This window comes from Fimicolochytrium jonesii, assembly GCF_025526975.1.
Source record: "Fimicolochytrium jonesii strain JEL569 chromosome Unknown EV422scaffold_3, whole genome shotgun sequence".
Lineage (NCBI taxonomy): Eukaryota > Fungi > Chytridiomycota > Chytridiomycetes > Spizellomycetales > Powellomycetaceae > Fimicolochytrium > Fimicolochytrium jonesii.
The window spans coordinates 635,560-649,653 of NW_026515670.1; the positions used below are offsets into that span (position 1 = coordinate 635,560).

At 53.5% G+C, this 14,094-nt stretch overlaps 4 protein-coding genes across 4 annotated transcripts; 2 read left to right on the forward strand and 2 right to left on the reverse strand.

Moving 5' to 3' along the window:
- Positions 1–52: 52 nt before the first annotated feature.
- On the forward strand, positions 53–2,712 carry EV422DRAFT_492556 (uncharacterized protein; the record flags this gene model as incomplete). The annotated part of the gene is made up of 8 exons (XM_053067611.1): positions 53–89; positions 157–203; positions 265–429; positions 495–842; positions 903–1,499; positions 1,562–2,053; positions 2,119–2,169; positions 2,263–2,712. 8 exons carry the CDS (start codon positions 53–55, stop codon positions 2,710–2,712), a joined length of 2,187 nt encoding a protein of 728 aa, XP_052928656.1.
- Positions 2,713–3,999: 1,287 nt separating this feature from the next.
- On the forward strand, positions 4,000–6,255 carry EV422DRAFT_516871 (uncharacterized protein). The gene is made up of 4 exons (XM_053069413.1): positions 4,000–4,175; positions 4,294–5,006; positions 5,075–5,760; positions 5,827–6,255. Exons 1-4 carry the CDS (start codon positions 4,086–4,088, stop codon positions 5,844–5,846), a joined length of 1,509 nt encoding a protein of 502 aa, XP_052928657.1. The 5' UTR covers positions 4,000–4,085; the 3' UTR covers positions 5,847–6,255.
- A 353-nt stretch (positions 6,256–6,608) lies between these two features.
- Positions 6,609–8,003, reverse strand: EV422DRAFT_503737 (uncharacterized protein; the record flags this gene model as incomplete). The annotated part of the gene is made up of 1 exon (XM_053068373.1): positions 6,609–8,003. The coding sequence occupies one exon, from the start codon at positions 8,001–8,003 to the stop codon at positions 6,609–6,611; it is 1,395 nt and encodes a 464-aa protein (XP_052928658.1).
- Positions 8,004–9,894: 1,891 nt separating this feature from the next.
- On the reverse strand, positions 9,895–12,342 carry EV422DRAFT_564314 (P-loop containing nucleoside triphosphate hydrolase protein; the record flags this gene model as incomplete). Its single annotated transcript, XM_053072185.1, has 10 exons — positions 9,895–10,099; positions 10,183–10,354; positions 10,423–10,475; positions 10,535–10,794; positions 10,859–11,060; positions 11,146–11,199; positions 11,263–11,391; positions 11,455–11,545; positions 11,608–11,878; positions 11,959–12,342. 10 exons carry the CDS (start codon positions 12,340–12,342, stop codon positions 9,895–9,897), a joined length of 1,821 nt encoding a protein of 606 aa, XP_052928659.1.
- Positions 12,343–14,094: the final 1,752 nt, after the last annotated feature.

Consider the following 14,094-nt stretch of genomic DNA (forward strand, 5'->3'; position numbering starts at 1 on the left):
TTGCCTCTGCTTTCACCGCCCGTTTCGTTGAGCAAGGCGTTCGTTATCCACCATGCTACGGTTCGAGGATTGGTTTTGGGGAACTCCAGGTAAGATCATAATAACCTCTGAGCGACTCGTGATGCTCCTTTTACCGAAGATGAACGCACTTTGTAGCGGACCCGACGGCTGGGGTCAAAATCCTGCACGAGCATCATATCATGGTATGCAGACTTCGGACAGCTTTTCTCTGCTCGATTCGTAACTCAGTCTTCTTTTCGACAGGGTTTGGCGGAGCTGGAAGAGCTGAACCAGTTTCTCAAGCTTCGAGTGGCCGCTGAAGAAGCATACTGCACGAAACTAGCGGACTTGAGCAAATCGAAATCCCGAGCGGATGGATTCGGGAAGGACGAGTCACTTCTGTCGCAGATCTTCGAAAACTCCAAAGAGGTGGGATTTTTCACGCAAGCTGTTTTCATCATCGGGACGACGATGTTCTCACGGGCATGAAGTAGGAGATGTCCAATCTGGGCGGCTCGCATAGACGGGTCATAGAGGAGATATCCAACACCATGCAAACCGTGCAGCACTACCTCGATGAAAGTAAAAAGATCTTCGAAGTGCGGAAGGAGAAGATCGATGCTGCATCCAAGCAGTTGGCGACGCAGCGATCTGAGCTGGATGCGCTACAAGCAGATTACCTGGGGAAATGCAAAGTCGCTGATGAAGAAGAGAGCAAAGTGGATCACGTCGAGGACGAGTTGCCAGCAATGGATGTCATGATAAATGTCGGCGCGCGACTGTTCACCGTCGAGGATTTCAACACGCTACTGGCGCGAATGCAGCGGGACCTGAAAACACAGGTAACTTCCTCTGTTTACCGGATAGCCGGCGCTTCGCAAGCATAACCTGACAGATTCTAGGATATCAGATCCATCTGGGGAACGACTAAAGATGTCATCGTTGGAAAGGACATTGCCGAGTACCTAGGGACATATTTGCGAGTCGATGAGAAGGAGTCCGCGGAAATCTTGATTCACCTCATCAATGAAGGCTTCTTCCGCCCGACGCATCGCATTTCCGTGACCAGCCTCACTTCCACAAATCTCAACCCATCCCAAACGTATGTCTGGAAGCGGTACGCAATCGAAACAGAGCCGATTCACCGTAAAGCGCGTAGAGAGGCAGATCGTGCGGACTTTGCTTACCGCAAGGCTGTGACCGCAACGGAAGAGACCCGGTCCAGCCTGGAGCTGCAGTGCTGGGAGTACATGCACACAATGCAAGATGCTGAGTTGCGGCGGATTGAGTTGGTCAAGCAGACATTGGGTCGCGTGAATAAGTCGCATGAGATTGTGGTGGAAGGACTTAGAATGCATGGAGGTCATCAGGCGGTGTATCTGGAGATGCTGAGACCGCAGAAAGAGGTGGATATTTTGACTGAGAGGCTGAGGACGGGAAACATCAGGATCGCGCCGGTCGTGTACAAGAATGCGTATTCGGGCTTCGATAGTGGTCTGGTATGTCCGCTGCAAAAGCATTGGCTGGAAGCGGGAGAAAGGTACCTAACCATGACCTGCAGAGCACGACCGGCGTACCTTTGGAGGAAAACGCCCCAGCCGGCTCACAGAGCCTGCCTCCTTTCCTACGCAAGTGCTTAACCGTCGTAAAGGAGGGTCGAGAGAAGGGAGCGTTGCTCCCAGCGGACGAATTTTCGCTCTGGATAACACCAAGTCCGCCGCCTCAATCCTTCCCCGACCTACACAAACCTATGGCGCCCCCGCTCATGATCCCAATGATCAAACAGTATCTCTATCATCTCCCGCAATCCCTTGTGCACCCTGAGATTTACGATCCGCTAAAGCTGCTGTACCTGTCCAAAACCGATGAAGAGGAACATCATGGACGCGTGGGCAGCTTGAGATCACTGTTGGGAGTCATGCCCTTAATTCACTGGAAAGCGACGAAGGAGCTCACGGGCCTCCTGCATGAGTTGATGCTGTCTTTTCCCGGGGATGACCAAAAGATTTTGGATCTTGCGGGTTCTTTGGGATCGGCGATACTGAGACCAATGGTAAGTGTGGTTTGGGTTGATCCAGTCTGCTTCGGGTTCCGCGACTGACTGACCTTTGGTTCAAGGCTCCGACTGCTGTCACTCTGCATGATAAGCATCCAGTGCGATTGATGAAGGTAATACATTTCTATGCTTTTGTGCCGGCTGGGACTCGACAAATCGAGTGCGTCATCGCTTCTGACGACATGCCCGCCCACCCCATCCCACAGGATTTGCTCGTGCATCACCCAAAAATCTTCTCCACATCACAAACCGACCGCCGACGCCCCAAGCCAGCAACAAACGGCGAAACAAGCTCCCTTCTAGACGTCGATCTTGACTCGGACTCCCGTTCACATCGATCGCGGTCACGAAGCCGCGGCCGTCCTGTCGCGGGCATGGATGCCGACAGTGACGATGAACTGGACATCAGGGTCTCTGTGGATGGCGTTGTGACGAGCCGGACGGGGAGTGCAGCTAGTCTGATGACAGACGGAGGGATATCGAATCCGACGCCCGCTTTGAGCATGGAGTCGTTTCATTCAGGGGATGGTGCCGGTGTCCTGGCCGGATTGAAACTTGTGGAACATGGGGATGAAGAGGTAAGTTGGCCGGTCTTTCGTCTCCCTTTTGCAGTTGTGGGCCTGACATACAAAATTCACGATCCCCCAGGATATTGACGTTTTCGGAGGCAGCGTTGAGCGCGCATGACAGGGATCCCAACCCCGAGACGTATAAGTAGCTTCCTCAGCAGTACGATGACAATTAGATTATAGCAAGAGAATCTTCTACTTGTATTTAGGATTTTGCTTTCTGTACTTAATTACCTGTTCCATTTCCGGAAATGTCGTGGATTTTAGTTCTACATTACATACGTGGGTTATGGACATACTGTATTTACGGATGTTTATAGCTGCCATATCGCCTACGCGTGAAAGCAAAATTATGTTCGCTCGCAGAGACCTGACGAATACCCCGAGAGATTTTTGCATGTCGTTGCATTTCGGGTGAGCAACGCGTTGCTGTGAGCGGTATGGATTGACGCGATTTCCCCTCCTCATCGCATTCCCACCATGCAGGCAGGCTGTTCAAAAGTGGCTTTAGACTACACGGTTAGCGCCACATGCTGGGCGTTCGGGGCCGGGGTGGAGCGGCGGGGGTGATGGTCGAATTGGGATGCGATGGTCGGAGGTCCTTGACCGGTTACGCTCGAATCCTATAGTGGGTGAAGAGGAAAGACGAGATCGACATAGAGCCCTGTAATCGATCCTTCATCCGGTTTGGTAAAAGCAAAGAGACATGGGCTTTATAATGTGAGCCGGGTAACGTTTCATGTCATTCTTCTTGGACGGGGGAGCCGCAACAGACATCCTGAATAGGAAAGAAGTCGGGAGGACCAGCTACCCGGCTGTGAGTGACGGCGAACGAGGACGGAAGCATCTTTTACCCGTTGCTTTCGAAGCTTCGTTGCCTCCTGCTTTCGAAGTTGCCTCCTGCTTTCGAAAGCCCGTGTGAAATCAAAACCAGGGGAATTCAACCCAGCTGACGGACTTTCAAGACCCAGTGACTTCAAAATCCAGGGGTTTTTGCTCAGCTGATGCTTTCCGCCCAGGCTCTCGCGAGGCCCGGTAACTTTGGAAATCGAGGGGATCTAGGAGTTTTCGCTGACGCCCCTTCCTCCTTATGCTATGGTGCGCGTGAGTCCGCTTATGCGAGGAGAATGCGTATATAGCTCATCGCCGACAAGCAGCCAGATTAAAATGACAATACGACAGCTCACGTGACGTTTTGAGGAAACGATCGAGCACGTGATGCGTCTCTGATTTATCTTTTTTGGTTGAGTTGTGGCATTACAAAGGGGGATCGACAAGTGAGATCGACAAAGAAATAAAACCCGTCAAGAATAAAAAGTGAACACGGGGAAAAGGGAAAGGAAAGGACAGAGGGAAGAAAAAGGCAAGCATCAAAAACCTGCTGGGCTCGCTCTTGTTTTCTTCTCGTCCCGCAACCTGCAATCCCTCAACACTCCTCTACCACATCACACAACATAGCAATGGCTAAGAAGGACACCAAGGTTGCCAAGGTCGCTGCGGCGGCTGCCCCCGTCAAGGCAAGCAAAAAGGTCGTGAAGAAGGAGAAAGAGGTGAGTTGTGAAGGCCCCCAGGGTGCACTTTCCTTGTATTTTCAAAAGGTGTGCCATACCTTGTCTGCGCGAAAAATGGGGCATGCGATTGAACTGTTGCATTGTCTGCACTGAATAGGTGAAGAAGGTTGTTGCCAAGCCTGTTGAATCCTCCAGCGATGACTCGTCTTCCGAGTCGGAAGCTGAGAAGGAGAACGTCAAAGCTGCCCCCAAGGCTGCCGCAAAGGCGGAAGAGTCTAGCAGCGATGACTCGGACAGCTCCTCTGATGAGGAAGAGGCCAAGGAAGTGAAGACCAACGGCAAGGCCGCCGCCAAGAAGGAAGAGTCTGACTCTGACTCTGACTCGTCCGACCAAGAGGAGAAGGCCGCCCCGGCCGCCGCCGTTAAGGAGGAGTCCGACGAAGAGTCTTCCGACGACTCTTCCGACGAAGAGGAGGAGAAGGTTGAGGTCAAGACTGAGAAGCGTAAGCGTGACGCTGACGCCGAGAGCTCCGAGGAGGAGAGCTCCGACGAGGACGAGGAAAAGCCTGCCAAGAAGGTCAAGGCTGAAGACGACTCCAGCAGCGACGACTCCTCCTCCGAGGAGGATGAGGACGAGGAGAAGCCTAAGAAGCGTGAAGCCGAGCCCGCCACCCAGCAGGCTGCCAAGAAGGCCAAGACTGAGAACGGTGCCGTTACAACGGCAGAAGCCTCTGACGAGTCTACCACCGTCTTCATCGGCGGTCTTGCCTGGGCCTCCACTGAGGACTCCATCAAGGAGGCTTTTGCCGAGTGTGGTGAGATCGACAGTGTTCGCATCATCACCGACCGTGAGACCGGAAAGTCCAAGGGGTAAGTTTGAACACTATTTTGTTCCACTTTCTAGCCGGTCCGTACTGACGCGGCATCGTACGCACTAGTTTCGGTTACATCGAGTTCAAGTCCGCCGAAGCTGCCAAGAAGGCCTGCGAATGGAACGGCAGCGAGCTCGACGGTCGCGCCATCAAGGTCGACATCTCCACTCCCCGTGCCGACAAGTCTGCGCCCGGTGGTCGTAACGGCCGCGTTGAGGCTCCCAAGTCCACCCCTGCTACCACGCTTTTCATCGGAAACTTGAGCTTCAGCGTCACCGAGGACGTTGTTCGTGACACTTTCAGCGCTTACGGCGAGGTTGTCCACATCCGTCTGCCAACTGACCGCGAGACTGGTAACCCCAAGGGTTTCGGTTACGTTGAGTTCGGTGACATCGACACTGCTACCTCCGCTCTCCAGGGCCTGAACGGCACTGACGTTGAGGGCCGTAGCATCAGGATCGATTACGGTATGCCCTCGTCGCTAGAATTTGACATGCTACCGCTGTTCGTAACCTGTCCCTTCTTTTCTAGCTGGTCCCAAGCCCGACAACGCTGCTGGAGGGGGCGGTGGTTTCCGTGGTGGCCGTGGTGGTCGTGGCGGCTTCGGGGGCGACCGCGGTGGTCGCGGTGGCCGTGGCGGCCGTGGTGGCTTCGGCGGCGACCGTGGCCGTGGTGGCCGTGGAGGCCGTGGAGGCGCCCGTGGTGGATTCCGTGGAGGTCGTGGTGGCGCACCAGCCTTCGCCGGCAAGAAGGTATGCATTAAAAACATCCGTAGCTCGCCCTGTGTTCATCGGATACTAATCCTTGCATCCTTTCAGACTACCTTCAACAACGATGATTAGATTATCCGCTCCATCGTTGCGGTCGTCGGAAATTTTGGACACACTGGCCCATGAATCTGTTCACTAAGACCTATGAACGCTAAACGCAAGGGGGGCGATATAACCTCACCGCGCGCCGCAATACTTAAGCACAAAACCAATAATTCCGCCCAGCAACCCGTCCTAGATCCGTCTGGAGTATCACGGCTGGCACGTGGAAAGTGCGGGAATGTCTCTGTCCCGCCCACTCGATTTTCGCAGTCTTCTTATTTAATGCATTCCATCCTGTGTATCATAGTTTTTTATTTTGCATATGCATTTTTTCTCAATCATATTCGAGTCCTCTGAAATTCCGCTTTTGCCCTTGTTTGCCTGTGCGTGTACCATGTGAATCTTACGTCTTCGAGTCTTCCCTTCGTCAAGTCTCAGACAGGGTCCTCAATTCTCGGCATTATATTGATTCTCTACAGATAATGAAAGCGCATTTGGGGTGATTGTACGGTTGCCAACTCCTGAATGTGCACCACTCCCAGTGCAGGGTAGAAAGTTGTTTCTTACAGGCTCACGATTGTTGGCGATTGGACCAAGGGGTGATATTCAAAAAAGGCATCTGCACAAAGCTAAGGCAAAGAATTATATACAGGACTATGACGAAAGCGACAAAGGAAGTATGCAAACGGTGAACTTGCATGGGTATTAAAATGAGGTCTCTGTACTAGTACGCCGAGAAAAAGGCATCGCCCAAAAAAGAAAAGAGGAACCGAGGAAAAAAGCTTCCATCACGTCTTATTCGTATCAGACCGCACGGAGTTGGTCACGGACAGCCTTCTCCCAGGCTCATACGTGGGCTGTCTCAGCAGCCTCTGCGCTTCCTGCTCCTGCCCCTGCTCATACGCGCCATACTCCACCCCGCTCTCCTCCGGCGGCGGCTCAATCACAGCTATGAACGAGTGATGCGGGTTAGGCGAGCTAACCACCACCGTCGTGTGCTCCGGTAACGCCCACTGCGTTGGGTCGTAGTACGCCGCGAGCGATGTGGAGGAGAACCGGTTGCCGCGGGGATGTGCGACGGACGGGATCAGGCGCGGGAACGAGGCGGCTAGTGGGCGGCCTTCGCCGGGTAGGATCTCGTCGATGGGGTGCGGGAGCGGGCTTATGCTCGGTGATGGTGTTGGCGAGTATTTGGTGCTGCCGTCTGCGTCGATGCAGATTTCTTCGACGTGGATTCCCGGAACGCCGCCGGGTGAGAGTGGGCGAGTTGAGAGTGCGCCTGGCGGTGGTGGGAGGGTGGAATTGCGTAATTGATCCATCTTGCTTTTCCGCCGCGTTTTTCGGGACAGGATGCTATACTTGTCGTGACGGACCAGGATCAACTTCCCTAAGAAAAACAGCGCGACGACGAGGATAACGGCGATCATCGTGATGCTGATGATGCCCCCGGGCCTCTGCGTGAATGGCCGGTCGTCCGTCGGTGAAAAATTCGCCGGATCGGTTGTTGGGATCGCGGCGGCGGCGGGGAGGGATGTGCTCAACGCCCCTGGAGTGTCCGTCGCGTCCACCCAAACTACGGTGCTGACCGTGCGACGGACGGGCTTGGGGCCAGATGTATCGTCGATCGTAACGACCACTGTTCGAGGGATCGTACGCGCTGGTGCATTCTGGATAGGGGTGTTTGCCGGTGGTGCGGACGTTAATGGTGGCGAGGGATTTGCTGTTGGTCGTGTTGACTCTGGCGGTGGTAGATCCGTCGTGCTGGGTGGTAAGGCTGATGTTGGAGGTTCGGGTGAAGAGGTTGGCGGCCGCGATGGCGGTGGGCTGCCACTTTGGGATGGGGTTGCCGGTGGTTCATCTGTCGATGTGGCCTGTGGTGAGGATTGTGATTCACGCTTAGTCGTTGAGGGCTTCGGCGGAGGAGTATCGGAAGGATCACTCACGGTTTTCGTGGGCCTGGGATCGGCGGCATCGGATGGGCCCGTTCGGCTTGTGTCAGCCATCGGTGTGCTTGATGGTCGGCCTTCTGGGGGCGTCGTCCGTGGCGGTGGTGTTGGTTCTGATGAGGATTCGTCTGGAAGAGGTATATCTGGTCTGGGTATATCGGTAGGCGGTTCGTCCCGGGGATTGTCGAGAGTCGTGGCTTCAATCTTGGCGGTGTGTTGCGAGGGAGACGTCGACATCTGGCGTCTTGCTCATACGTACAACGTCATGAGATTCGGGAAGGAGGATTCGGGCGTTATACGTTGGATTGGGACGCCAAACGAGCCCCCTCAGCGGAGCGGGAGACAAGTCTGCTTTTTATACCTCCGGCTGTCTTCCGAAAATGCTTCTTTTCTCGGCAAATGGCAACTGGATATGGATTATGTTGGCCGCGGCGACGAGCAAGAAGGTTTTGACCACTTTCATGTGCCATTGCGTGCATCCATGCGTGTCGCCAGCGTACAATCTGGCAGTGGGAACCATCGATACGGTAGCAGGCTCGTAGGCGCCTCAAGGTGCTTCAGAGCTTCGTCATTCTTCATCATACAATCACCACCGGCAGCCGCTTGGAGAGCCTCCACTACCGAAGTAAAGACCGGTATGTTTGAACCGTTCTCTGGTTCGTCATCGACTCGTCAAAGGCATGAGACGATAGAGACGATCTTCGTCCTTCACCGGGGCCGGGAAGGCAACAAGTGTCGAATGTTCAAAGACATGATAACAAGAAGGGACGATCTTTGCCTTGTTCGACGCACACAAGTGGTCTGGGCCCCAAAGGTCCAACGGCGCAACGGACTCAAACGTGGTAGACTTTCTGGGAATTCATGAATTCCTCAGACGTAGGCAAAGGTGCTCACGTCACCAATGCACCGCGAAGGAGGCGACACCGCTGTCCGTCATCGCCGCTGCTCCCCAATGCTTCTGGCATGTGCATGTGCATGTGCATGTGCATGTGCATGTTGAAACCAACTGGCAACTTGCATATGGTCTTGGCTCGAAACGCGTCTCGGGCTCGCCCCCGGCGCGTTTCCCTTGCAGATCCTCACTCAGGGGCCAGGGCTATATAACACGGCGATGACGCACCGTGTAACGAATTGACAGTGATGACAGTCGTATTCGACAGCGTGAAAGTCACTCCCGAGTCCCCGACACGGAGCTTCGAAAACGGGACAATTGCCCTCTCCTCTTCTCGAAGCGGACCCATGGTGTCGACGGAAGGCGGAAAGGCGTACGGCTCAACACATTTGGAGGCGATAACATGCGCTCGTAAAAGTTCCCCACCATGCTAAACACATAAAGCGCTCTACGGATCACTACAACGTATGATTTGAGATGCGCAACGTCGTCTTACCGTTGGATGGGGGATTTGCGAACAACTATCTTGAACATCGAAGAAAATGGAAATCAATAGAGGGAATCGGTGTTTCTCTTATATCCCAGCAGAGGATGGACGGCGGACGAGTTGAAAAGTTTGCTGGGTCCCGCCAGAGTCGAAACCTAAGAATTGCTGCATTTTTTTTTGGCGAGCCGGCGTGAAGCGAAGCTCAGTCCAACGCCTATGAAGCCATTTTTGCTATGCACCAGGACTTTTGCTATGCACAAGTGGGATGTTTTACGCAGTAGCATAATAGAAGGATTTGAAGTGGGCATGGTCTCGGGTGCTTAGGTGATGACGACTCTCAGATCGGAAAAGTAAGGATCGGAAAGCCTTCGCAGCGAAACCGGTTAAAGTATCACCGCCAGAAAGAACTCAAAGACGCACTTCGACGGCTTGCAATAACAGTCTCCCCACCAAGATCGCCGGGAGGATATAATAAGGAATATTTATATTTATATGCGAAAGGGAAGCAAAAGTACTTTGCACAAATATAAAAGCGAACCACACGACGAGATCATGCTGGGATACTGGCACGACATACAGCCTCATATACAACAGGGCATTATGAACGAATCGAAAGACAGAAATACTTTGTGGTGAAACGATACGCGAGAGACGACAAATCTAGCTACGCCTTTGGATATCTTGCAAGGAAACGGCTTGAACGGGTGGCGGATGTCCTCGAGATGGGGTTGGCGGTCATGAAGGTGCGTCTACCAACCGCTGGCGTCCTCCGCGGGAGCTTCGGCATTGTCACCGCCGTCCCCGTCGCCGCCGGTAGCCCAACCGCCACCTTCGCCTTCGTCCCAGCCGCCTTCGCCGCCATCAGCGCCATTGGAACCGCCGGCAGCGGCGAAGTCGGGAACCTCGCCCTCCAAATCTTCCTCTTTGAGGTTATCCGGCCCTTCAGCTCCGTCACTGTATGCGAAGATGGTTGAGTAAGATCAGGGCTCAGTTGAGAGACTAACCCCGGACGAGCACGTGATATCACTGGTACGTACATTTCCATCTCCTCTATGTGGCGCTGGAGGAACTCAGGGATAGGTTGCCCGGCTTCTTTCAAGACCTTGACAAGGGCAGGTCCGAGTTCATCGTTCTTCTCGGGATTGAAGAAGCTCGTAGCGGTCCCGACGTTCCCGACACGAGCGGTTCGGCCAATTCTATGGATGTAGTCTGCCAGACGAAACACAAACCGGTTGAGGTCGTTGCGTACATAAATACCGTCTGGCGATCTTACTTACCATCAATATCTTTGGGCATGTCGTAGTTGATGACTTGTACGATGTTGGGAATGCTGGAACGAACAGGCGTCAGTTGCTTGTCGAATGATTATCAATGTTCTATAATACCTACTCCCAGCCTCTAGCCGCGATATCCGTAGCGATCATCAGCGGGATCTTGTTAGCCCTAAAGGCCGAGATGGAGCTTTCACGCTCAGCCTGGGACCGTCCGCTGTGGATGGAGGTGACCGGGAAGCCAAGTCGATAGAGGCTGTCGTCCAAAGTGTCCGCGGCGCGACAAGTGTTGACGAAGATGAGGGTCAATCCGACTTCCGACTCGAAGAGGATGTCGAGAAGCTTCGCCGTTTTCTCATTGTCTTGAAGTTCCAACACCTGCGGATGATCAACGTCCATTCAATCACCATTATCTGCTGCGTACGTACGCATAAGTACCTACCTCTTGCTTGATGTCGGTCGGAACGACTCCAACTTGACCAACAGTAATGAGAGCACAGTCTCCCAAAAGCTGGCCGGCGAAGGCTCGGACACTCTTCGGGAACGTGGCCGAAAACAAACAGACTCTCTTGGATTCATCTTGAGGCAAATCGAAGCCTTTGCAAATGCGCATCACATCTTCGGCGAAGCCCAGTTCAAACAACCTACAGATCAAGTACGTGTCGGGGAATATACGTGTTGGTGAAATAGGAAGATTCCCCAACGATGCTGAAATCGCAAGCAACGCACCGGTCAGCTTCATCAATGACAAGGAACTTAATCTTGCGAAGGAGAATGACACCCCTGCAGAAGAATGTTGTTGAGTTCCAACGAAATGACTCGCGTTCATGTATTGATGCCGTTTACTTTTCGAGGAGATCAAGCAGCTTTCCCGGCGTTGCGATAAGAATGTCCGTTCCTTTTCTCATTTCGTCGATGAGGTTTCTTGTTCCAGCACCTCCGTAAATAACGGACGGCTTGACCCAGGTCAGATACCTGGGCGATGAAACAATCAGACGACATGCAGATTCCATCGCATTGCAGTACAGCAGTACTTACGCGAACTTTCGAGCTTCATGATGGATCTGGGAAGCCAACTCACGAGTTGGGACGACGATCAGAGCCTGAGGCTCAACAGGCCCTGCACCAGCTACAGAAAGGGTTATATTCGTGCCCATTGTGAAGGAGACAGCAATTTCGGCAAATAAGTACCACCAGCGCTGAAGAAGCTTTGCTTCTCTTCCCCGCCAGCGGCCTCAGCGTTCGCAACACTAGCTCTCGGATTGCCGCGCTCCAGCATCTTGATCATGATCGGCAGCATGTAAGCGCAAGTCTTTCCACTGCCAGTCTGGGCCGTTGCCATAACGTCACGTCCACTGAGGAGCACCGGGATCGCGGCGGCTTGAACAGGCGTAGGCTTGGAGTATCTCATGTGCGAAAGAATGTTCTCTCTAAGAGGTGTAGGGATATTCAATTGCTCGAACTATCGGGGAATGCAGGTGGGAAACAGGAAGAACGGTCAATATATGTCGATATGTCGATGATATAAGTACCAGTTCTCACCGATTCCAGCTTATCGGGAATCTCCTCGCCAACAGTGGTGACATGCACCCCTCGGATATCCTCGAAATGCTCGCCGGCGTGCACAATGTTATCGCGGTAGAGTCTGGTCTCAAGGTTCACATTGCGCACGCCTTCCTCCCAGCGCTCGGCATTCGCAAGCCATACAACATTCTCTGCGTCGGGGACGACAATTTCTTCCCTGACGCCGAACTTGTGCTTTCTTGTTTCCGCCGCAGGGGCTGTTTGAGCAGCGGCGTCCGCGCCGTTCGTAACATCGGTGCCCCAACCACCATCGCCGTCGTTCATGGGCACAGCATCGGAATTGACGTTATGCTTCTCGGTTCCGTTGGAGACGGGCTCAGCAGCATCCCAGCCGTCAGACATGCTTGCAGATACTTTCTGTCAGGTATGGAAGAAGAGAAAGCGACCGAGAATAAGTGGCTGGCCACTGTAACGTAGAGAAGGGTTACAGACACAAGACTGGCTGCGAACGGGTTCTGGGAAACGAGTGCACAGCGCTGTCGATCGTTGTGAACTAGCCCTGGGAAGGGAGTGCAGTAACCGTCGATCGCGGGAAAAAACGCTGGGAACCTACGGTCACCGCACAGCACCCACTCTGGGAATCGTCTTGCAAGAGGGGCTTCACCGACCAACGCTCACTCACCTCAGGGGTTGAACAAGAGAGAAAGAAGTTTCGAGGCACAGCTCAGATGCACAGTAAGCTTGCGACGTCTGAAGGAAGGAAGAAGGAAGTTTTGCGGGAATGAAGTTTTGAGCGAAAGGGAGTCTCAGGTTTCTGGGCGAGTCCGTGGGAAAATTGAGATTTGGGCAGCGAATAATCGACAGCCACGACTAGATCCGGCAGGGGACTGCGAGGGGACTGACCGACTTCGAGAGCGGGTGCGACAGAACGAGAGAGTTCTACTTTCCACACGGGGGACTTGGGTCACAAGCGGGTCCAAGCCACACAAAGGGACGGGGGGAAGACTCCTCACTGACAGCTGCTGAGACAGTGGAGAGAGAGCACAGCAACCCACACAGAGCAATCTCAACCGTTTCCTTCCTGATGTTATGCAGCGAGATCCAGATCTATACCTTATTTAGATTTCTCTTGTGTGGAGATCTGCTCAGGAGCTCGCTGGAGACCAGAGATACCAGGTCAATGGGAAAGCAAGTGCAGAGCTTGGAAAGCCGAAAAATTGACAGGGGGCTGTCGAAAAACATAAACCTGTCAATGGTCACGTGACCGCCCGTGTGCTACTCGAGCTCAGACTCGAGCTCATCAGTTCCGTTCAGGTTCCGCTACGCCACTTCCAGCTGCAACACGCAGGTCTGATGCAGGTCTGGTGCAGGTTGTTTGTCCATTGCGAACCAAATCCCTTTCGGTCGTCTGGGTTGGGCCTGGGTTGGGCCGGGCACACTCGTAGTTGCGTGTCAAGACGGAGTTGTGGGAGGCAGACTGCGGGTTAGAAAGAATAGGAACTAGCATTCTTTGGCCAGTTTGGAGTGATTTTCTGTTTTTGCGGGTCGGCTGTCCAAGGTCTCTCCTCTCAAAGTAACCTGTCGTGACCCAGCATCAGTTACGTAGAAGCTTGCCGTACTGTATACTGCCAACGCAACATTCTCGAAAGATGGAAATGCGTCGACCTGCAAGCCGCGGTGACACTCTTTGCTGCACTCTCCTGCCCTCAGGGCTCATCGACTGGATTACCGTTCAGGTCTCCTGCAGCGAATCCCAACGGACGGACATTCCAAGGCTGAAGATTCATTTTATCGCCGCCATCGACGGAGTTGTCAGTGAGCCTGGGACCTCATCAACGGTGACCAACCGGCAAAACGGAGGAACCGGACGCGTTGGGGTTTCGAAATTAGATTCTTGGCCGGCGCACGAAACAACGAACTCATACCGTAGTACTCATACCCGGACAATTAGGAGGTGCAGCTACTGCTAGGCAGTGCTAGCCAACATGGATCTACAAGATGTGCCTCCCTATGATGACATGCCTGTACAACCCCTGGGTGTATCGAGGAACGTTGTTGAAGATCAACTCCTCATCGATGCCAGCCATGATTTCTATCTGTAAGGTTCAGATATATTGCTTGCGGAGTCCTGCCCAAGGGCTGCAGGTTGGAAAA